The following is a 23749-nucleotide window of genomic DNA, read 5'->3' as shown; positions in this document are numbered from 1 at the left end:
AGGAAGGGGCAGAGGCAGATTGAGGATCCCATGGTAAGGGAGGGATTGGGGCAGGAGCAAAGGCTGGGATGAAATAGGGTTCTGCAGCCAGGGCAGGATGTCCAGAGGCATGGGGGTGGGGATGGAGCAGAGGGCACAGCTCCCTGCAGCTGCACACACCACTGCAGGAGAGGTATGCCCCCCCACAGGGCAGAGGCAGGCTGCCTGCTGCAGGCTCCCTGCTGTCCTTGTCCCGGGAGTTCAGCCACATGATGCTGTCGCTGCCTGCCAGGAAGGCAGGGGATGCAAGGAGTGCTGGCTGCATAGCACATCCCCTGCCTGCCTGATGGCAGGAAGCACACTGAGTCATGCGGCTGAGCTCCTGGGGCAAAGGCAGCAGGAAGCATGTGCTCCCCATTCCTCCCCTGGGAAGAAGTGTGCGCAGCTGCGAGGAGCCATCCCCCCTCTCCTTCCCATTGCTTTGGATGACCTGCCTTGGCCCTGGGGTCCCATTCATCCCAGCCCCTGTCCCATTCCCTCCCACACCATGGAGGCCTTATCTGTCCCCCCTATCCCTTCTCTTACTGGCTAGGTGCTGTCTCTCTCTGTGCGTCTGCCCCTCCCTGCCAAGCCACAGCCCCCCAGCCCTATTGCTGCCCCTCACTCCTCAGTACCCCACATTGGTGATGTGTAGGGGGTGTACATATACCCTGAGATTGGCAGTGCAACCCCTGAAAGAAGCGCCGCCGCTGCCACTGCTAGTGGTGCCACTCACCACCCCCCTCCTGCCTCTGATGGCATCTGTGGGTGGTCAGCACTTGCCACCCCCCTCCTCCCCCTTCAACACTGCTGTGGCTACCTGCAGGAGCTCCCCTCCTTGCCACCACCATGCCTCTGCCAAGGGGTGGTTGCTGTTCCCCCACCCCCAACCTCATTCATGGTACCCCACATCCTGCCAGGGTGTGTGGGGACCCTCCTTCTCTGGGCTGCAAACCCCACACACCCCTATAGCCCCGCATACTTCAAAAATAGCATCTCATGATTAAAAAAAAAAACCAAAAAACAAAAACCAAAAAAAACCCCCAAAAAACCCACACACCAAGAGATTTGTCATGTAGTCTGCCCTGTGATTTTTGACAAGGTGGGGGCGGCAATACTGCTATCACCCTTCTTGAACATACAGACTGTTAGCAAACCCCACTCCCTCAGTCATCTTTTGTCCATACTAAAAACCCGAGTTCTTTCAGCCTTTCTTCAAGTCATGGTATTCTTGTACTCAAGTGCTTTTAAAAATACCTTATCTGGGGAGGTAAAGAATTGAGTCTGGTTTCTGGACTCCATGCTATGGCATCAACTCTGACCCCATGATGAAATGTTCTTAGCATCTTATATTGTATTCTTTCCACTTCTGCATCTTCCTCCTAAATAAAGTAGCACAATAAGTTTAAAGAAAATGGTCCAGAAGGCTATTAGCAAGACAAAAACCTTTTAATTCTAGATCAGTCACCACTAGTAATGACCAAAAAGAATTACTTGGTTGCCTCTTAGACTCCCAACTCATTATGAAAGAGGCCATGCCCTCTTTGTGGGTCTGTACAGTGACAAATCACAGAACAAATATTGAGTGACCTATGACATGTAAAGTGAGGTGCTGATATTCAGTTTCTACTGAACAAGCATATACATCACAAATCTAAGATTACAGTTCACATCTTTGTTAGTTTTGGAAGCAAGGTTAAAAATGTGTGTAAGCTGTTTCAGGTTATGACTTCATGCATTGCATTGGAGCTTTGGGGGGAAAAAAAAAGTTTCACATGCATACAAGTATTAGCCATCTAGAATTTTTGACAAGAACTAAGAGGAGAAAAAGAAAGCAGCAGCACATGGTTAACAAGATAGATAGCTTATTTCAAGTTAAATCTGTAGTAATGAACATTTCCAGCGTGCATGGACTATCTACTCCAAACAAAATAAAGAAAGACAGATGCTACACTGGTAGTAGAAGCATCAAAGATGACCACAAGAACTTACAAAAAGCTTATTACCATGTTGTTTCAGCTACTGGAAGGGATAGAAAAAAGTCCTCTGAATCTGTCCCTGCTATATCGCTATTGTAAATGCTGTTGGATCACTGGATGCATAAATAATGTTCTTTTATACACAGATGGATTCAGATAAGAAATTCAGAAACTAGATCCAGTTTCTAGAACACTCCTCTCTAGGTTTGCAAACATGTTTACTGAAAAGAAATGCTTTGTATTGTTTAAGTTAAACACCATTGTAAAAATACAAATTAAAAATAATTTATACTGATTCTTGATGCTTATATGCTCAAAAGACAGCATTTTGTTTTTACCTAACAATTGGCCAACATGAATTATGCAAAGACTACCACCTATATGTATAATGAATAGGTGCATAATTTAATTGTATAACATACTGCCAGTTCTAATTTTTTGCCTACTGATTACATTGCAACAAATAAAGATTATGCATAGGATCTCTTCTGCACTGTCATCTCCTTTTTACCATTACAAATTATGTAGTTAAACAGAATGCAGTTAAGTGAACCCACTCCCCTTCCTCCATGTGTTTCTGCCCTGTGCTACCTGCTGTATCCGCATGCCCTTTCCTCTGTGCTTTCCCTTGCATGGAGTGGCCCCTTTCACACCTCATCCCTTATGTTTCTTTCCCCACACTCCCCTTGCAGGGGGAGTATGGGTGAAGGGATGCACAGAGCAACCCCTTCCTCTGGTGTCCCTTCCCTGTATTCCCACAACCCCTTGCCCCATGCTCTCCTCATACTATGCATCCATTCACCCATGCTGCCCCACCACTCCTTCTCATGTGCTCCCCCACACTGTGCTTTTCCCCCATGATTCCTTCTGCACTGTGCTCCCTGCATACTGTTTCTCCATGCCCCCTTGCTCTGTGCATCCCCCCCTCCCATGTCCCCTCACACTGTGTGCCCCTTTCCCCAAACACCTCCTACCTGCCACACAAGCTACCCTGGCTCCATCTTGAACAAGAGCAGCTGTTCCAAGCAAGAGGTTTCCATGCCCCCCCCAACCCTGAATGGAGAAAAAGCCTCGTCTTATATTTGAGGAAATATGGCAAGTAATTATTCATTTCTGGTATCACGTGCATTGGCTGGAAGTCAGTCCATAAGTAATGGATTCATACAGACTGGGACTTAGTGCTCTGGGGAGAAGAGTTGTATTAGATATGATAAATTATAGCACTTTGTACCACACACAGCACATCTCCAGTTCACCAGGCACAGTCCAAACTAAGAGCTGCACAACTCCTCAGGTAGTGATTACCTACATTCTGAAAGACATAGAAATTGAATTCTCTCTCCAAGAGAAAAGATCTGTTATTTTTGTGTCTTATTCAGTGATCAAAAAGAAGCTATATTAGCAGAATCAAACCTCAATTTACTATACATAATTCTCGTTAGAGTGAATTTCTATGGACATACTTGCCTGAAGAACAATTATGCTGGACTCTAAAAACAAAATGGGCCCAACTTAGTGCTTTTAAAAAGAAAAAAAAAATGCTGTGGCTCCAACGTACTCCTTAACCAAGACTTTTAAAGACGAATTAACCCTCCAAGCTCCAAACCTTCAGTTTAAAAAAAAAAACAATAGAAAAAACCCACTCACCGGAAACCTGCAAGTTCCTACAACGACATAATTGTTGCCGCCATATGCAATTAGGGAACAAGCCTCTCCACTATCAAATGGACTGAACTCCACCACGTACACATAATCTTCGCAGTCCACAGTGTAGGCAGCGCTCCTAACAGAGTCTTGCTTCATTTCAGTGGTAAGATGGAGGTGGCATAGAAGCAATGACTGTTACAGGAGAAGGAGATTTACAAAAAACAAAAAACCAAAAACACCCACACACACTCCCACCTCCAGACAAGGCTTAAGGGTGATATCTTTTATTAAACCAATTCGACAGTTACCTCCCCCCAAAAAAGTCTTTTTTGCAAGCTTCTGGGCCCAAATGCTCTTCGTCAGGCAAAGGAGAATTGAAAGATCGTAACATTTCTCCCAGGTAGAAACAAAACCTCGTATTACATGGGGGAGGTAAAGGGCACTATGGTTCTTCTGGGTAGGAAGTTTTATTTGTAAAGGAGCTGATCTTTAACATAGGTACAACAGATATTCCCTGACAAAAGCCCCCCACAAAACAAACTACACACTTGAGAAAAAAAACCTGGGACATGACCCTATCAACGGCACTGGGGCATGAGAAGTCAAGACACTGAGATTTTCTGACCATGGGGCCCTGCCTGCTCCACAGGGGCTTTGGGATCAGAGTTACTGTTGAGGAGTTCGTAACCCCTTGCAGAGCTATTCCCAAAGACACAGAGTCGCTGTCTGTCTCGAAATTTATTCAGCATGCTGGGCACTCTGAGCGAACTCAGAGGCCCCGAATAAAACTGTTAGAGGCAATTTATAGTCTACAGACAAGATGCGCGTGCAGGTGGGAATTTTCCACGGTGAATATCAGTGTGGGATAACTCTTAATTGTTTCAAAACTGGTTTGTTTTTCTCTGTCTGCATGTTAACTAATGGGGGGTGGGCTGTATCTCTGCTTCAGACTTTAAGGAGACGAGGCCTGTGTCTTATCAGCCTGGACGAGGCCTGTGTCTTATCAGCCTGTCCTGCTACACTATTATTTATGATATTGTACCAGCCTGTCCTTGGAGGCTGAGTCTGCTACAGGAGTTTAACTGTTAGTAAAATTTCTACATTACCACACAGTAGCAAAGCTGAGAGGGGCCTCAAGACACCCCCATGTGAGAGGGCCAGCCCACAGGCACGAGGAAGGGGCCCAGATGAGCCCCAGGCAGAGGGAGCAGCTCCTGCCCCCGCCTGCCCCTCGAACCAAGGCATTTCAGGAAGGCCAGGGGAGCGCAGCCCTGCCTCAGCCTCCCCTCCAGGGGATGAGGAGCCCCGCAGCAGGGCAGGCCAGGGCAGGGCCCCCCACGCACAGGAGAGAGAGTGGCAGTACTCTCCCCACCCCGCAGCTGTTCACCACACCACCGACACCCGCACCTCCCTCACAACACTCCCCACCCCGCCTTACCTGTACGTCTCCCGCGAAGCTGTTCGTAAAGTAGTGCTTCCGCCCCCGGCACCTTGCACTTCCGGGCCAAAGGCTGCGGCACTCTGATTGGCCGGCTGCGGGAGATTTAAATTCAAACCACCGGGGGCTCGCGTGCGTTGGTGCTTGGGGCTAGCTCATTGACTAGACCGGAATGAGGTGGGGCGGGGCAAGGACGCCCCGCCCCCTCCGCGCAGGTACCGGCGTCCGAGACCCTCCTTGCAGCCGCTCGCCCGGACCCGCCCGGACCTGAGGACCCGGAAAGCCGCGAGCGCGAGTCTTGCCTGAGCAAAGCGGAGCCCGGGGCAACCTCCTGGCTGCAGGGTTGCAGTAGCCACGCAGGTGCGGTTGCTCCGGGGCTTGACGGGCTCGGTCCACCTGTGCGCCTGGATCCGCCTGTGCGCTCGGACCCTGCACCTGGATCCCCGCCTGAGCCCGCGCGGATCCCGCCATGCACCCAGATCTGATCCCCAGTCTCGTGCCTGGACCTGTGTGTTCCCCTGTCTGGCAACTGAGTGACCGCGGGTCAGCACAATGTCGCGTGTGGGTCATGTTATCTGGCCTGCAGAGTGTTTCATTGTTTCATAGTTGTTGGGTTGGAGGAGACCTTACAGATCATCGGGTCTGTGTCCACCCCCCCGTCCCCCCCACAGGAAAGACTGCTGGGGTCGTCTGAGGCAGAGGCACAATGCGTGGATGCATGCAGAGGTGGTGCAGTCAGAGGTGTACAGCCCAGTACACCAGGGGTGTTGTTGAATGCTTGTAGTCGTTCATCTCCGGCCCATGCAGTCATGTCATCCAGTTCCCTGCAGGACCCGACAAGCTCCCTAGGGGACCAGAGGTTTGTCAGCAGGGAAGTGACAGTGCTTCCCTGCCACCAGATCTCCAGAGCTATGGGGAGCTCTGCAGGCTAGATGACACATCTGTACAAGGTGGAGATTGAGCTGGTCACCCCCTTCTCCAAGAAGGGATTTAGGGAAGGGGGAGGAGTATGATTTGTCCTCAGCTGTTGAATAAGGGTACTCCAGTGAACAGGGAAGTTATCAGTGAGTCCACAAATAACTTAAGAGGTTGAGTTGAGATTGACACGTTCAACAGCAGATGTGGTGAATAGTTCAGAGAGGAAGGAACAGGAAGATCCTGGTGATGTAGGGTCACAGATCTGTCTTGTCTTTCTCATCTATACACCTCTTAGTGAAGTGAGTTTGCTCAAAACGATTGACGCCTTGTCATGCATCACGCTGCTATGGGGGATGACTCAGTGCTGGAGTTTCCCAGGTATTGATGCTACTATGATATTTCTTCTGATTGGCCTTTGAGATGTCCTTGCGTCTCTTCTTTGCCCGCCCCTAGAGGGGTGATCATCAGTGATTTCGGAGCATAGGACATGTTTTGTGAGCTAGTTATTGGCCACCCTATGATGTGTCCTTTCCAACAGAGCTAGTGCTGTGTAAACACAGTTTCAATACTGGTGGTGTTTGCTTGAGCCAGAACACTGGCATTCATTCATCTGTCCTTCCAGCTGGTATGGAGGATTTTCCACAGGCATTGCCGATGGCAGTTCTCCAAAACTTCCAGGTGTTTCTGCTATGTTGTCCAAGTTCCCCACTTATACAACAGGGTATGGGTGACTGCAGCCTGTAGGTGAGAAGTTCATCATGGTCATTGAAGACACAATTTTGGACACCTCCAAAGGCAGCACTGGCAAGTGTTATCTGGTGTTGAATATCATTGTCTATGTTTACTTTTTGGGAAAGGTGGCTACCTAGATAGGGAAAATGCTCAACAATCTTCAAGGATTGCCTTCTGATTGTAATACGTAGTAGAGCAGCTGATTGGTTTGGGGTGGGTTGGTGAAGTATTGCATTTTTTGTGAAGTTGACAGCGAAGCCAAGTATTTCATATGCTTCACAGAAGCAATCCTAAGTGACCTGGAGCTTTTCATTTGAGTGGGCATGCATGACACAGGCTGGCATGTTGGAAATTCGTAATGAAGGTGTTGGTTATCTTGGATTTGAAATGTAACCAGCTGATGTTAGAGATTTCCCATCCATGTGATACTGGACTCCAGCAGCCTCCAGATGGAAGTCTATCAGCAATGAAATATGATATAGCTATGATGTACATGGAAAAGTGTTGGTGCAATTGCACATCCTTGCTTGACTCTAGTCCTAATAGTGAATCAGTCCATTATTGCACCATTGCTTAGGAGGCTTGTAGTTCTGTTATGAAGAAATCTGATAATGGTAACCAATTTTAGCAGTCATTCAGATCTCATTAGTATTTTACAAAGAACCTCTCTGTTGATTGAATCAAAGGCCTTAGTCAGGTCTAGCAACAGAGATCATATCCGCTGTCCATCAAAGTGATCTGAAACCACACCAGGGCTTGGGTAGAATCTCCTCAGTGAGAAAAGTGAGTTTGCTGACAAGAATGTAGGCAAAGATCTTCCCAGCTATGAACAAGAATGCAATATCACAGTGTTCGCTGCAATAAGTCTTGAATATGGTAATGATTCTTTCAAGTCACTGGGTATCTGTTCAAGTTTCCAGATTTTTACAATAAGGGTTGATGAGAGGGCACGTTTCCACCTTGCTTATAAATTTCAACTGATATTCCATCAGGATCAGATGTTTTGTTGTTTATCTGCTTATTTGCTTTTACTTCTTGGTAAGTTGGTGGATCTGCAAGGTAATCGTTAATGGGGCTGTGGAATGGCTTCAGCGGTATTGTCTTTCACATTAGAGACTCAGTTCAGGAGCTCTTGAAATTGCTCCTTCCACCTTGCTTTCATGTTGGAGCTGTCTTTAAAGAGGGTTGCATCCTTGGACCTCAAAAGAATGGCTTCTTATGCACTTGACCCATAGATAGATTTGATTGCGCAGATGAAAGTGTCATGGCTGTTGGAAAACTTTTGCATCTCTTGCTTTGTTCTCCCACCACTTGTTCTTTTGCCCTCAATTTTTTGTTTGGGTCTCAGCTTTAATGTGGCAATAGGTGTCTTGTTTCAGGTTGATCGCCCCCCTCTCCAAAGAAGGGATTCAGAGGGTGATGGAGTAGGATTAAATAACTGGAAAAACAGTACTGTGAAGACTCATTGTAAAGAAGGAGGTGGTTTATATTGGGTGAAGATGGGATGAGTGCTTTGTAGGAAACTTGAGGGGCACCAGATGAACTATGGGCTCTAAAAAGTTTAGAGGAGATTAGGACGAACCAAAACCCTGAGGTTTGGGATTAAAAGACGCCTTCCACTCTATAGGAAATACCCGTGCAGTCCCCATACTGGGGTATGAACACATGACTTCGCATCATGCATTGCTTAATGTTGCCACGCTCCCTGTCCTATCACCTTCCCTTCCATAAGCTTATTCATTTCAGTCTTAAAGATGCATGTTCCTTCTCTGCACTGCTTTGCTTGGAAGTCCATTCCTGAATTTTACTTCTCCGATAGTTAAAAATCTAACTTACTTTCTGTGACTTCTATTGTAGGAACATGGCTACCTTTCAGCAAAAGATCTTAAATATGGTCAAGGAGTTTAGAAGACAATGGCATCTATTTTCAGATTCAGAAAGAACAACTGTGTGTGGAGCAGACTGTATGCTTATGGCTTTACAGCTTTCCATGGCTGAGGTCAATAAACAGGTTAGTACTCTGTCAATGGAAACTGCTGGACATTTAGGAGTGCCTTCATGTGGATTAAGATCATTACTTTATGTGCATATTTGTTGTGTATTGTGCACAGAAGTAAAAAAAAAAATAAAAATCTTGCACTTAGTTTTCTGACCTTTGTATGCTGAATCGCTCCATTTCAATATTATATTAACGTGTCTGAAGCTTGTATTATTGTTTAACTGTGATTCCAGCCTATGCTCTTTTCCTTCAGGTGTTCCTCATATTCTAGATCAGGGATTGACAAACTACAGCAATCTGAGTGGATCCAGCCTGCCAGGCAATTCCATCTGGTCTGCAAAGTCCTGATATTGGCAGTGATTTGGTGGTGGCAATTTGTTTCCGGGGGGGGGAGGGAAGTGGTGATTGGGTTGGAAGTGCCAGAAATTATACACACACACACAAAAAAAATGTCCCTTAGCCTTCAGACCACTGTGAAGTTGTGCTGGGGTGCAGTATCCCAGTAAGTGCTATAGGAGGGAGGTTCTCTTTGCAGAGACCATGTCATTTGAACTTCCTGGATATAGATAGGGGTGGTATATATTAGGGCTGCACAAACCTTCGGTCACTGATTTGATTTGGTGGCCGAATCTCCCAATCCGAATCTAATTGGGAGATCCTTTAATCTCTCCAAATTGATTCTGAGAGATTCGGCGATTCAGACAGAGACGCAGTTTTAAATGTTTTTTCTACATACCTCGAGGTACTGGGTGGCTTGTGAATGTTGCAATGCTGGCGCGGATGGAGTGTCCCACAGGAGTGCAGGGGGCTCCCCAGCGCACTTAGCAGCAGACCCGGAAGTGGACCAAAAACACTCCTGGGTCTGCTGGGGAGGCCCCTCCCCCCCTTCAGCAACTGGTGCCTCCTGGGTCTGCAGGGGGCACCCGGGGGCCCCTCATGGCCAATTGCCAATCTGCTAGCGTGCTCCCCAGCAGACCCAATAGTGGATCCAAAGTATTTCTGGTCTGCTTCTGGGTTCATCACTGAGCACATGGAGGGCTCTCATGCCCCCTCGAGCTCTTGTGAATGCAGTGATGCTGGGGCAGATAGAGCATCCCACAAGCCATGCCTGATACCTTGAGGTATATAGGAAAAAGATTTAAAGTTGCCTCTGTGCTGAATTGCTGATTTTTTGAATTGGTATTGAATCTTCAGATTTGGATTTGGCCAAATCAAATTGGGGATAGTGATCCCCAATTAACTAATCGAATTGCTGTCCCTGATTTGGGCCAAATCCAAATTGAACAGGGCCCATTTCTCACACCCCTAGTATATGCCTCTATGGATGAGTGCTTTTTTTTTCAGTGTCTGCATACACTATTTTCTCTGCAGCACTCAACATATTTTCTTCGTCGACTTGAAAATGATTAGGAAACTGAGGTAAACCTTACAGCTCTCGGCTCTCCATCCATCATACTATGAGGCTTATTATAGAAGGTACAATGTGGCCGTATTACTTTACTGACCAGTGTTAGAGGTAAAACGTAGAGATATTAAAACTGGAAGTTTCTCCTTCGTTGCTTCATTCTGGTTTCATCCAACCCAACCATACGTGGTGAGGATGCGCAGTGCCAACACAAGTGCTGAGGTGCGCATATACTCTTAAAATCATAGGGATTCAAAGGGATTTGCCCTCTGTGAGGTACTCAGCCAAGTTATAACACATTCCTTTCTATCTCTAAACAACTTTCACAATATCAGTAGCAGTTATTTGCTAGCTACCTAGCCCTAGGAAGAACTGTAAAAAATCTTGCTGCTCCCCAAATTTAGTGTTAACTTCATTTTAGAATGAGCAAAACAGGGCTTTGGAACTCCTGAAAGAGCATACTTGGCACAACATACTATCAAAAAATACAACTGAAGTACTTTTAAAATGTGTAAAACTTCTTTTTCTTGTTTTATGCCTGTGAAATACAATCTTTCTGATGTCTATGGGAGAATGAAAGCACTGAACTGCTTGAACTTCCTTCATATATTAGCCAGTTGGCAGGTGCTCCTAGCAAAACATTTTCTGATTTTTTTTATTTTTTTTTATTTTTTTTTTTTTACCACAGACTCTCTTTCATTCAGTTGTATGAATAATAGGATTGTGTTGTCATGATAGGACTTGATCATAAAAATTGATCCATGGAGTTCATTTTTATTTAAATTGAATGTGTTTTACAACATATTAAACTGCAATCCTTGATCTTTTGACACAAGATTTTAATTTTAGTTACTGTATATAAATGTTTTATTTTTAACTAGTGACTTCTGAAAGAATTCTTTCAAACCAAATTGAGAAAATATTTTTCTGAACTCTGTTGGTGTTTAAGTGCAGTATGAGTTGCATAGACTAGATTTTTATTGTTGTTGAAAGGAAAAAATATAGAAAATTAGAATAAGAGCACTTCTGAAAATGTAACTCTTCCCTTTCCTAGAAATTATTTTTTTTTAAGATCGGCTTTGTAAACACATGGTCACAGTAGTGCAGAGCTGTTCTTGTGAGAGTCTGAATGATGTGCTGGGGTGTGCACTTAGGTTTTCTCCAAGCTACTTTCAGCCTTTGCTGCCTACTTGCATATATTGGGAGCATCTCAGCTGGGGAAGGTGGGTGCTTATTTTATCTTTGGCAGACAGAGGGTGGGGAGAAGGACGTGTCTCCATAGCCTGTAAATACATTTGGACATTTCTAACTCAGCATTTGAATACCAGTCATTTTATTGAAGTTTATGAGGCCAATCTTGTTAGCAGAATTATGCTTACGCACAAGGTAAAATACTGGAAACTAAGCGTGTAGAGTCTCAAATTCTTCAATTGTACAGTCAACTTTTTTTTTTTTTTTTGGTATAATGTAACTGAGTTAGGGTTAAGGTACTTTAGAATAGAGGAGGATCTTAAAAAATTAATAGCTAGTTTTGTGTTCATTTTTTTTTAATGTCTTTACTACCCATGAAACATAATGCTATTTTGTTTTTCCTCTTTATAATAGCACTGTGGAGACTTCACAGTATTGCTAAGTGATGTGTTGGAAACGTGGAAATACTTTCTACATGACAAATTGGGATTATTGTGTGAAAACATGGAAGCACCTGTACATTATGCTGACATTAGAAAAGCTTATGATACATTCTTAAAGAGCAGCAATTTGTTGGATCTAATAGAGCTATGTCAGAAGTGTCATATGGTAATACCTGAAAGTGAAGAGAGATCCTCAGTAAGTGTCTCATTTTTAATTTCTGGAATGGTTTAAATACAGCTAGCTCCAGTAGTTTCAAAAGCCCTGAACTGTCTATACGTGCTGCTTTGTTTTTCTGTGAGGAAGAAAATTTTAGCTTTGTCACTTATGTCTTTAAAGAGATATTTAAATGATTGTCTATTTCTTCCTTTCCTCCTGTTTCATGGGCTTCTGACACTAGAGCGGGTGGACAAGAATCCTCCTAACTGAACATTTAACATTACCAGGTCTCTAGATTCAGAAACATTGTATTAGTTGAAAAATACTTGGGGCCAGATTCTGTTTGGCCTATTAGGCCCCTGCTATATGTTGAACTTAAGACGTGATCAACCTGTTAATCATGTCTTTAATTTGTGACCACTCACATGTTCAATCAATAAATGGAATGATAAAGTGAGGAATAAGCTACAGATTGATTTCACCAAAAATATGTAATAACTTTGTGGCTTGTCTCTATAATGCAGTTAATTGAACATGTGTGCAGCTGCTCCTCTGTGGCTGGGGGCCTGCAGCTGATGGGGCTCACAGCAGCAGGGACACTCCATGCAGTCTTGCAGCTGGTGACCCTGTCAGCTGACAGAGCCCACAGCTGTGGGGGTGCCACATGAGCTCCCATACCTGTAAGCCCCCCAACTGTGGGAGGGCATGGGGTTCCCCCATGGCTCTGAGCCTTGTCAGATGCAGGATCCCAGCTGTGAAAATGTATGGTGCACTGCTGTGGTTGTGACCCCAGTCTGAAGTGGGCTTATAGCTGTGGGAGTGCGCGGGGCTTCTCAGCTGCAGGAGTTGAATCCACAATCGCACCTCCTGCCATGCATGTGTGGCAGGGTAATTCCTGTATTTTCAGGCTTATACCTCAATTCTCTGCTTGTATGATGCCTATTTGGAAGTCTCCTGTTTTCAAAGGCAGAGCAGCCCATACAATCTGTTTTGTCTTTTTTTAAGGATTGGAAGAGGCTGTGGTTACTGTAATTGCAGTAACTATATAGTTGTTTTGCTTGATATATTTTACTGAAGGTTCAGTTGCTGGAATTCATATCTGGAATACCAGACTGGGCAGAAGAAAATAGTACTGTTCTTTGTACACCCTCTTCACCAGTCACCAGACAGAGCCAGGATAGTATGAAGGTAAACATTTATTCTCATCTTTACTGCAACTTAAAGTATGCAAGATATATGCAAAATTGGCTTAATAGGGGAAACGTAGTTTGCTCTTCATCACTTACTACTAGTCAAAATTGCCCTTGAATTATGTATTCCTCTCCCCATAACTTCTGAACTGAGGGCCAGAGAGGACTTCTGCAAACCTAAAGAGCAGTCAAGAGTCTTCTGAATATTGGTCCTCTGTATATATTGGTTGTCAGGCTAGGCCCCCCTTCAGATATGAAAAGGTCCGTCTTCCCTTGCTTATGCATGGTCTTAGGTACTCTTCAAGCAGCAGGAGTTAGGCAATAGCTCCTGCCCTTTTATTTCTGAGTGTCCTCAGAAACATTCACCTCTGATGTTGCCTTGACTAGTTGGCTGGTAAATTGCTCAGTGATGTACTGTGAGGTAATAGCTCTGTTAAGCTTCACATGCTAGATTTTATTTCCTTCCACTCCCTTACACCCTGGAAAAACTCTCACCAGCTACTCCCAGCAAAATATTTCTCAGTCTTCCTTAGTTTTCTTTAAAACTTTTATTTAATTCTTCCTCTCACCATCTATTCTTTTGTTTTTAATGTCTTCTTCCTACACCTCTATGCCAGGACCCCATCAAATAAGGAAAAACTCAGTTATTTTAAAAGTTATGAATATCTGACTTTCTTATTTAACCCCTTTTATTCTTTTGTGTTTTATTTTTCCTTTTGTCTTTGTTTAAATTTGAAAATTCTTCCGGTGAGGGATAAGCTTTTTTTTTTTTTTTTTTTCTCCCAGGGCCCTCGTTCTCTTGGAGTATTCAGTAACATAAAGTTCTTTGAAATCACAGTTATCATCAAAGTCTTGCATGTCATTCAGTCATTCCTCTTTCAGGAAGCTATGCAGGAACCATGATCATTAGGGGCTTGATTCAAATTCAGTAGAAGGCAAAAAGACAATCAGGCCTTAACTGATTAGTGAAAGCTTGGAACACTTGAAGATAATGGCAGAAATACCATTGAACTCAGCAGAAACATAATTTCACCCTGTGTTATAAAAGGAGGATCTAACAGGGTGGTGCCTATGGAGGAGACCCAAGATAAATTAGAGCCCAACAGTGCAATTGGGGGTGGGGGGGAGTGTGAAATAAATCTCAAATGTCAAGTTGTAATTGAGTAAATATCCCCAAAAATATTGTATGTTCATCATGTTTGCTTTCATCCATATTTCCCTAGTTGTCTTATTTTTAGAAGTCAGTATCTTGGAATTTGGTGTATATGATGTTCTAACTCTTTTAGACCTGTTACTTTGGCAGATATCTAATTAATATCTTTTTAAGTGAAAACTTATCAAGCTTTCTTGCTCTTCTCCTTGCTGCCGTCTCATTCAGGTGCTACTGATGGTGAAGAAGTTTTTTTGTGCATATTTAAGCCTGTTGGTGAATTCTAAGAATGATCTGGCATTGGCTCATGTTCTAAATGTTCCTGAAAGAGGGCTTGGAAGAGAAGCTTTCACTGACCTGAAGCATGCTGCGCAAGAAAGACAAATGTCCATTTTTCTGGTATGTATATCAAATCCAGTAGTAATTTTTTCAATATTTTGTCTTTGTTATACTTCAAAGTAATGAAACAGTATGATAAAAATCTGTATGGTTCCCTTCAAGGCTGTTTCAGGGTATAAAGCAAGGTTGAGCTAATGCCTACAGTCAGCACAACCCCCGCTACAAAAGTCTAGAGTTTAAGTCAGAATAAGATGCATAGGATTTGTGAAATGATATGGGTGTATACTTGTACAGGAGGCTTAAAAGTGGACAAGTAAATTTGTGTGCATATATAACTTTATTTTTATAGTTGTGAGAAGCATATTACAAAAATGGGACTCCAGCTATGCAATGCCTAGAAACCTCATTGACTTTGGCAAACAAACCATGAGCCTGTCACCAAATTGTTGTCACTTCTTTTGAAGGCACACCTGGTCTCCTGTGCACTAGGCTGTCCTTGGCAAGTTTTGGAGACTGAAGGATGTGCAAGAAAGCCTTCTCTCCAGGCTTCTGGAATCCCTGCATGCCTCTTTGGCCTCCCTGAGGCTCCAGTCTGTTCCGGAGATTTGTAAAACATTTACATGCTGCAGTTGGCTTTATAACGCTGCTCTTTGCATGGTAGCCAAAGCAGATGTTCAAATTTGAAAGATCAGTATTACAATACTTATTCAATAGAACTGTTTTGACTTCTTGATCTGCTGTATAGGGAGATACTGCTTACCAGTTACTTACAATGGGGTCCACACTGGCACATACTTAAACAAATTAGTGCTTGCTCCACAGCAGCTGCAGTTCTTCAAGATGTTGTCAGTGTGGATCCATTGATAATGTTGGAGTTGTTAGCTCTCATGGGCTTAGAGGTGCAGGTTACTGAGGAAGTGATGCAGAAGATCCACCCTTTATGGTTGCGTAGGGGGCATAAGAAGGTACAGGGCACATGCATGGCTCCAAAAAACACTGCTTATTAAAGGAATCCAGTCTCACTTGCATGGGGCATGTGCTCATGTGCAGCATGCTCCACACTGAAGAACCACAATCACTTTAATAATTCTGTGCCGCTTCAAGGCATGCAAGAGCCACATTGGTACCAATAACTTGCCCTCCACCCCCACTTCTGAAGTCTCCAATTACCATTGGCTTCTAATTATTGTGGAATTTAGGGAGGGTCAGCATCGCTCTGCCCCCTATGCCCTCTTAAAGAAGCAATGAGGAGCATAAGGCATATACAGAGCCCTTACTGCTCTCATTTAGCCCAGAGGGATCTATGCTGACAACAACATTTCAAGGAAACACAGTTACTACAGGGTAATTCCTTTATGCTGAGGCAGCTGAACTGTCATGATTTTTTTTTTTTTATGGTTGAATAAGCATGGAAAAAATTGTGAAACCACAGTTCTAGGATTAATTATTTTAGCTACTAATGTTGTGTTAATGTTGTATAAAAATGGTATGTGTTTGGACTGGATTTGTTGCACTCTCTGTAAAGGTTGCCAAAAGGGAAACTTCTCTTCTGTGTTCAGAAGCCTTCTCTTGGCATCTTTGCCTTGGAGAGGTTTCATGAAGCCAAAATATTTTCCATTGAGGAGACAAGGCCCTGTGAACCACACACAATCCACAGCAGAGACATGAAAATTGCCAGGTCTTTCATTTTTTGCTAAAGTAATTCCCATTTTACTTTTTGAAGTCATGGGGCAAAACAAATAAGCTTTTATAATATGCAGTTTAAGACTATGCATCATAGTGAATGTTGTGCCCTACAGATGGAGTGTTATATCTCTAGAAAGGTAGTACACAAATAATAGTTCTGAAAACTTCTATAAATTTGTGTTTGTTGTTGGGAAGACTATTGTTTTTAGAGCCTCTTCAGCTACTTTATAAATATATGAAAACTAAGAAGTGAGTGTTGGAAGTTAGGTACCTAAATCCTTTCTTAGATACTTAAACCTACCTGGTTTTTGTAGGTTTTTTTGTACATGTGCAGGCCTTATTCCACTTCCATATTACATTGCAGGGAATGCGTTGGCACTTAATGCCTCTGAAAAATAGTCCACTGGTGGAACTGACTTTTTAGATGCACATTTTAGATGTCATAAGACACTTTCTGAACTTATGTAAGAGGTCTCATTTGAGGTTCAGCTCACATGCAAAATGTTACGTAAGTGGATACATCTGGAATTATCACATTTTATAAGTATCCTCAAAATTTACCTCAATTTGACAGAGAGGCTAATATGCTGAATTACTAGGTGCTAATTTAATAATTTGCTTGCGGAACTTGTGACCAGGTTTAAGATGTGGTCTTGTAAATGTGTGCTTTCAGGGACAATATTTACCACTGAGTTATTCAATTGACTTTGCTAGAACTGTTTATAATATGAGCCATCATTCTTCTTTGCAGAATTGTCCATATGCAGATGCTTACTGCAGGTGAATATGAACCTCAAACACTTGGTTAGAGACTTTGCTTTAGCAGTTGCCATAGGACATGCATCTTTCTGGCCTGTGCTAAAGGGATAAAGGGCAGTGTTCCTGTTTGTTAGTCACTCTGAATGGTCTTGCCAACAGATATATACTTTTTAATTTGTGTTTACAGCCTGTAGACTTGTTCAAAACCTTCCTTCTAAAAGCTTTTTTCCTACTGTTATTGCTATAATTGTGTGTTGTTTTGCAACGAAAAAATAGCATACACATTTTAATTTTGATTTGTATTTATTATACAAATATTACACCAAAAACAAGTGGTGAAAATGCAAAAGTATGTGGCCCTCCCAGGGGCTCAACATGAAATACTTGTCAGCAATAGAAAATACAATGGGAGATTTGAAACCCTCTCCCCCATTCCTCACCTGGGGTTGCTCATGTAGGACTAGCTGTCCATTTTCCACTTTGCGAAAGGCCTCCTTGATGGCCCTATACAACGCAAACTGGTCCATGTTTTTGTTACAAGGTCAAGTGTCCAAATTCAAATGTGACATGTCTGAACCAAAAAGTGAAACAGTTGAAGGGCATCATCAGAATCAGTCCATGCAAACTGGTTTCTGTAGCTTGTCAGAACTGCCATTTTGCCCTGGCTGAGTAGGAAATTGGCCAAGCAGATCATGCCCTCCTTGGCCACTCAGTATGGGATAGAGAAGATGTATACTGTCTTAGTGAATTCCAAAATCCAGCATGCCAAAGAGGGTACTAAGGGCAGGAAAGAGCAGCTGCAGCAGGACAGCAGAGGGCTGGGCCCACCACTCATTACTGTTCATAAAAGGAGAAATATAGGAGTTGACAGAGAGGGTCTGGCTAGTGAGCTGCCATAGGGGAGGGCTTTTTGTGTGTGGAGATGGTCTTCGAGGGTGGCAAGCGCATCCACGGTGAACGCAGCTTTCACTTCAGCCAAGAGACACAAAGCAAAATGGACAGAGTGCAAACCAGGCTGTGGCTGAGAGCCTGGCAGACCTGAGCTGAGTTCAAAAGGGTCAGCTTGATAGTGTGTGACTGGATCAAGGAAACAATGAGGCTTCTGGAAGTGAGTCTCAGTGTCACCTGCTGCAAGACCAAGTTATGGACCAGGGGCTCTTGCAGCAACTCGGGAAATCGCACATGCTTTCTGTGGGGTGTCAGCTGGAGGCAGGCACATCAGGCCCAGGGGAGACTGCAGTAGAAGGGTGGCAGGCTGTCTCAGTCAAAGCAAATCAACAAGAGAGTTCCTGATCAAGGTTGAGGCAGGAAAGCAAAAGTCAGCAGTGGCTAAGGAAGTTGTTCCCCAGCAAAGAGCATTCTCTGAAGAACTTGCAGGCAGAAGGCAGCCATCCTTCTTACCAGGCTGAGAGAGAGAGAAAGAGACCTTATTTATTATCAGTCTTCTTTCAATTGGGGTTTGGCATCCTTTTTTCCCCCCAATCCTTCCTTTTATTTTATTTCACAACATGATTTTATTATTTTAATGAGCTTCATTTTTCCTATGGCTACCTCCTAAATTCTCTTTATTTCCTTTATATGTAGAGATCAGGAGTTTGTGGTGGTGTTATGATGTTTTGTTGCTCTTTTCAGAAGGCTTTGTTTAAACCTTGTTAAATATGAAGAATCATAACCGTGTCTGACCTGTAATGCTGCTGTAACCATATTTGATGGATACATCAGATTTTTGGTGTCTTGCAGAAGTGTTATATTCCTTGAAATTTGTTTCATATAAAGGTCTGTTATATTTCAGGACTGAAAGCGGCATGAAATCCAACTTCAGATGCATCTCTCTAGTAAATCCATGGGATCCACTTGGGATTCAGGAATGAGAGAATCAGTTGAGAATTGCATGTTCTCTTGAGGCCAGGACTGCTGCAAGGATTTCTGCCACCCTAGGCAAACAAAATTGCGAATTGTAGGGGGCAGCACACTAGGCTGCCATGTAGGCTACCATTTTTGCTGCCCTAGGCAGCTTCCTGTGCTGCCTGTATGCTTAAAGCAGCTCTGCTTGTACCAGTTCTTCACAAGAGCATCCTTCCAGTTGGATCCCTTGAGGTATTCTGCAGCCCTAAAATTAGCTCCTCAATGAAGTTTTTCTGTACTCCCAAGGAAACCTGTTGTGTTATGGTCTTTCCCATTTACATCTGAGATATTATGTCCCCTTAAGAATGGTTTCAAAGCTCATGGAGGCTCCAGCTCTGCTCTTATTTCTGCTCTGAAGCAGGATGCTGATGCCATCAGTGCCCCCTACTCCTACCACATCATCAGCGGCTCTTCTGAATCTCAGCAGAACACTTCTGTGATTCTGACTTCTCTTTCTGTGTCATGATCCAGTTGTGAGTTTAGCTGGGCTGGGCATGATGAGACTTTGCGCACTGACTCTCTTGCTCCTTGGCACAGTCAACTCCTCAGAAGTTCATGTCCACTACAGCAGCATGGTTTCATGTTGCTTCAGAACCTCTACTCTGGACTTGGCTGACCCCATGATTTTACTCTTGATCCTAGACCAGCTTATCCAGGTCAGAGGAAGAGTGTTTTACCCAGACCTGTGTTCCCTTCATTTCATTCTGCATACTTTTTAGGGTAGAGTAGAGGTTTGCTGTTCGTGTATGGGTCACCTTTATTCAAGGACCAATCCTAACTTTATTAATGGTGGTTGCTGAATTTCACTTTGTCCAACAAATCAACTTGCCAGTATTCATTTCAAGACTTCTTCCTGTCTTTTTATCTGTACACAACTAAGTCTGGAAGTCTTCAACTATTTTCCTTCCTTAGCTGAAGGATATAAAGGCAGAAAAGTACCAGTACAGTGACTGTCCCTCTTGGATATTGGGTTTTGGTTACCTGTGTTATGAGACCACTAAAGTGGAACTACTGTTAAGGATTAGAGCCAAAAGTATCTACTGACCTGCAGGCACATACCTTTGTCAAACACTATGTAATTACAGGTGCCCCGTGAGGTGATACTATATTTGGTAAGGTGGTTCTTCAGACCTCCTTCACATAGGGAGCTCTGACACCCTCTCCCAGTAACTGGGCAGTGGTTTGGACAGTTGCTTAAAGGATAAAGAAGTTACTTACCAGTGACTCAGATTCTCCAAGATATGTTGTTGTTATTCATGTGCATATCTTCATTGTGTTTTGTTTCCCTCTTCCTCAGACTCGCATGCAGTGCATAATTCTGCAGTTAGAAGGAAACTGAGAAATAGAAAATGCATACTGCCCTTCATCCTCTCGGAATGAGGGCTACAGCATACCTTATGGCTACTGCTGAGGCAAAAAGTCTCCAACTGAATAATGATAGGTGAATGTGCATCCATAGGGTGTGGATCATGGGTAGTATAGAGGGGTAACATACCTTGAACTCCATTTACAGGTGAGTAACTTCTCTGCTCTGTTTTCTCATTTGTGCTGAGAAGGGATTGTTTCTTCAGAATGGCTAACTTATGTTCTCTTTCTAACTTTCTACTCTTCTGTTCCCACAACAGTTTTACCTATCTAAATATTTTTCTGTTAAAAGGTGGCAACATCTTTCATCCGAACCATAGAACTTGGAGGCAAAGGTTATGCACCTTCACTGTTTGATCCTTTAAGGACCCATGTAAAGGGACTTTCAGACTTCGTTAATTTTATTGACAAACTGGAAGAAATTGTTGGTGAAGTCCTGGATCCAAGGTACTGGAACTTCTCTATTTTATTTAGTGTTTCTCCTGTTATTTGCTGTATATGCTTTTTAAAACATTCAAAATAATTGCTTATTTACACACCATTTTTAAAAAAGTAAGTATTTATGCCTTATATTTTATAACTGCTAGAGACTGGTAAGAGCACTTTGATAAAGTGAATTCTCAAATGTTGAGGCTTGTATTTATTTTAAATCTATTAACTAAATCAGTGCCTACATGATATTGGTGGTTCTGTAATGGGAGGTAAACCCCAAAACACCCGCAGGTTTCTGAGTTAGAAGGAAAAAAAACCTGAGGCACGTTCATGGAAGCATTTTTTTTTTTTTTAATCAAATTCATAACTACTTACCTTTTCAATAATCTCACTATAGACACCCTCGTATACATGTGATCATTCTCCATTCATCACCTAAACTGTTATTCAAACTTAACCTCTGTTTAGATGTTCCATATTGAAACAGATAAACTGAGTCCAATGAAGTCTGACTTTTTGTATTTAGATGTGTGTAAATACTTTGCTGACTACAAGTAGATGTCAGTGAAAAAGGTCCCAAATTCTGGTTATGGGATTCCAATGTGAAAGAGACTGCTCTGTATTTCATCTCTTTGCTGTGAGAAGCATGCAGGGACTATTGGATAATCTGTGTTTTTAGAGGTTTGAGGCTGAATTCTCTTGGGATAGACACATGGGTGAGGTATTAGTAACCTAGAGAAACGTCTGGGGAGGATAACCATCTTAAAATGCTTTAATTGGATTGGGATGGGGGGGAGAAGCTAAATTTTCCCAAACCTAATGGGAATCAGCAAACCAATTTTTTTACAGTTTTCATAAGTAATATTTAAATAATTATGTCACTGTTGGATGAATCAGAAGAATAGTTCACAACATTATGCTTGAAATGGATTATATCTCCTATTTTCTGTCGTAAAGAAGATTTGATTTTGCTTTTTTGCTTTCTGAGTAACCTATTTTATTGAAGTAGAAGGCAACATGTGATGAACAAGTCAGCAACTTTTATCTGAATTACTGTTTAGGCCACTTTTGTAGAATTTCTTGCTGCCTTTCTTTAAAATGTTGTTTTTACTCTTTGCTCTTAATGTCCTTGTTTACACCATTTATATATTGTATGTTATTTAAAGGCATATTTATACTGTCCCAATATCTGTTTGTGGTGGAAGAAAGATGATTAGTAGCCTCTTGAAGGCTCAGATCGAGCGAAAACATTTATTTCTTCTTTTGAGTTCCCAGTAGCTTCCTTAGAAAACAACACTTTGTAGCTAGCATAATGCTATTGCTACCTCTCATTGGCCTTGTTTTCATTTCTGCATAAGTATCAGAAGAAAGCAATATAGGATAGTCATTATGAATTGACTAGCAAATTACCTGTCAAGAATGAAGGGAGTGGGCTGGCAGGGTTGGAGCCCTGCATCCAGCCCTGTTTCCTCCCATCCCCTCCCTGCTGCCGCTTCGGGTCCACCTGCCCGCTGCCTCCCCCTCCCTGCCAGCTGTTCTGGGGGGTGCCGCCACCATGATTTCTCCCCCCCTCACCCTTGGGCAGGGAGGCAGGAGGGAAGCCCCGCTGCTGGGATGGCCGGGGTGCGTTCCCTGCTGCCAAATTTCCCTGGCAGTGGCTCAAACTTGGGCCCGTGCATCGCCCAGCCAATCGCCATTTGCCTTCTTGACGGTGCATATGCAGCTGGTCAGAAGCGTTATGGACAGACACACAGACAGACTAAGCCTTTTATTATATTATAATATCTATTTAGACAATGGTCAAAGTTTGGAAATCCTTTACAACAGGAATCGGCAAACTTGTAAGGAGCAGCAGGCTGAGCTGAGGCAAGCTAAGTCAAAAGTAGGGTGCTGGTTGTGACGCAGTTGCTGCTGTCCCAGCCCCCTGCTCTCTTGCTAGTCTACTGCAACTACTGCCATCCCTTGTTGCTGGCTCCTATCTGTAACAAATTTGACTGCAAGAGAAAGGATGGTTAATGTAAGGCAGCATGCAAGAGAGAGGAGGGAGGGCTGGGGTGGCCACAGGAAGCTCAGCAGAAAAACTGCTCAAGAATAGAAGAACACTACTGCTTCCCCCTCCCATACGATTTGCTATTGATGTCCCAGTGCTGCAGGTCGATGCAATTGCTTGGTAGGCTGGAAGTGGCCTGGAGTCTGTCAGTTGTCAAACCCTGCTTTATGATACTCAGTTGTTCCTAATGCCTTTGCCTGCTGACGTTTGCCTACCTGTCTTGAGGTCCTAGTTCCTGTTTTCATTCTGGGAAAACAAGACCAGCTCTCTGAGATTTTACCACTACCTTTGTGTGTGCATTTAGACCCATGTGAATTAATGTGATTTTTTTTTTCCCCCCTGCCCCCAATTTTCATTCCCCAGAGACCAAGCCAGCTGCCCTTTCTTACTTATTCCAGTCGTTTCTGTTTAGCTCCAAATGCCTTGATATTCTCAAGTAGTAAAATGCTGTTGTCTCAGTGTCTCTGTATACCTTGGTAGCTGTATGGTCACTAAGTATTTAGGTGGCTGCCTTTGTGGGTCTCCAAAGGACCTTATTTTGTAATCACTGTGTAACCTTACAGAGCTATGAAACTAAGATCTGTTTTGATTCTTAATAAGTTTCCACTACTGATGGTCAGAAAATAACCACTGAATTTTGCCTCTATTCTTTTCTAACTCACTCTGGATTTCGGGGTTTGAAAGCAAGGAAGGGGATGGTTTGACTGCCTTTCGGTACTTCTTGAAGGCATGGTCAAATAAATACTGTCTTTCACTGGACAAGGAGAAACTAATGTCATCTGATCAGTTCTCTCATGTCTAAGAATAATTAAGGGGAGGACAACAGTATTCAACCTGTATCAACAGAAAAGGAAAATCTCAGGAAGAATAAGACGTCTGAAAAATGGACTCCATCACATAGTCCATGTGCTGTATAATCTAGAAAAATCTGTAATTTCTTTTAAAC

General features: G+C 43.3%; 2 protein-coding genes across 3 annotated transcripts in view; one reads left to right on the top strand and one right to left on the bottom strand.

Annotated features, from left to right (window-relative positions):
- Window positions 1-5216, bottom strand: part of NUP37 (nucleoporin 37) — a 43217-nt gene extending 38001 nt beyond the window's left edge. Inside the window, exons 1-3 of the mRNA XM_090043234.1 lie at window positions 5083-5216; window positions 3645-3836; window positions 1276-1400 (exon numbers count right to left, since the gene is read on the bottom strand). Coding sequence (XP_089899360.1) covers window positions 1276-1400; window positions 3645-3800 — 281 coding nt within the window. The 5' untranslated portion in view covers window positions 3801-3836; window positions 5083-5216. The remainder of the gene's footprint in view (window positions 1-1275; window positions 1401-3644; window positions 3837-5082) is intronic.
- A 46-nt stretch (window positions 5217-5262) lies between these two features.
- Window positions 5263-23749, top strand: part of PARPBP (PARP1 binding protein) — a 58830-nt gene continuing 40343 nt past the window's right edge. Inside the window, exons 1-6 of one of the 2 annotated variants that reach the window (XM_090043233.1) lie at window positions 5263-5442; window positions 8590-8743; window positions 11742-11966; window positions 13005-13115; window positions 14496-14666; window positions 20614-20768. In XM_090043233.1, coding sequence (XP_089899359.1) covers window positions 8594-8743; window positions 11742-11966; window positions 13005-13115; window positions 14496-14666; window positions 20614-20768 — 812 coding nt within the window. In that variant the 5' untranslated portion in view covers window positions 5263-5442; window positions 8590-8593. Of the gene's footprint in view, window positions 5443-5469; window positions 5626-8589; window positions 8744-11741; window positions 11967-13004; window positions 13116-14495; window positions 14667-20613; window positions 20769-23749 lie in introns of those variants that run through there. The other variant, XM_090043232.1, reaches the window with a different exon arrangement.

Source organism: Crocodylus siamensis, chromosome 4 (genome assembly GCF_052110815.1).
Source record: "Crocodylus siamensis isolate JL-2025a chromosome 4, ASM5211081v1, whole genome shotgun sequence".
In the NCBI taxonomy this organism is placed as follows: Eukaryota; Metazoa; Chordata; order Crocodylia; family Crocodylidae; genus Crocodylus; species Crocodylus siamensis.
Note: the sequence above shows the minus strand (reverse complement) of the source record. Positions and strands in the feature narration are given on the sequence as shown.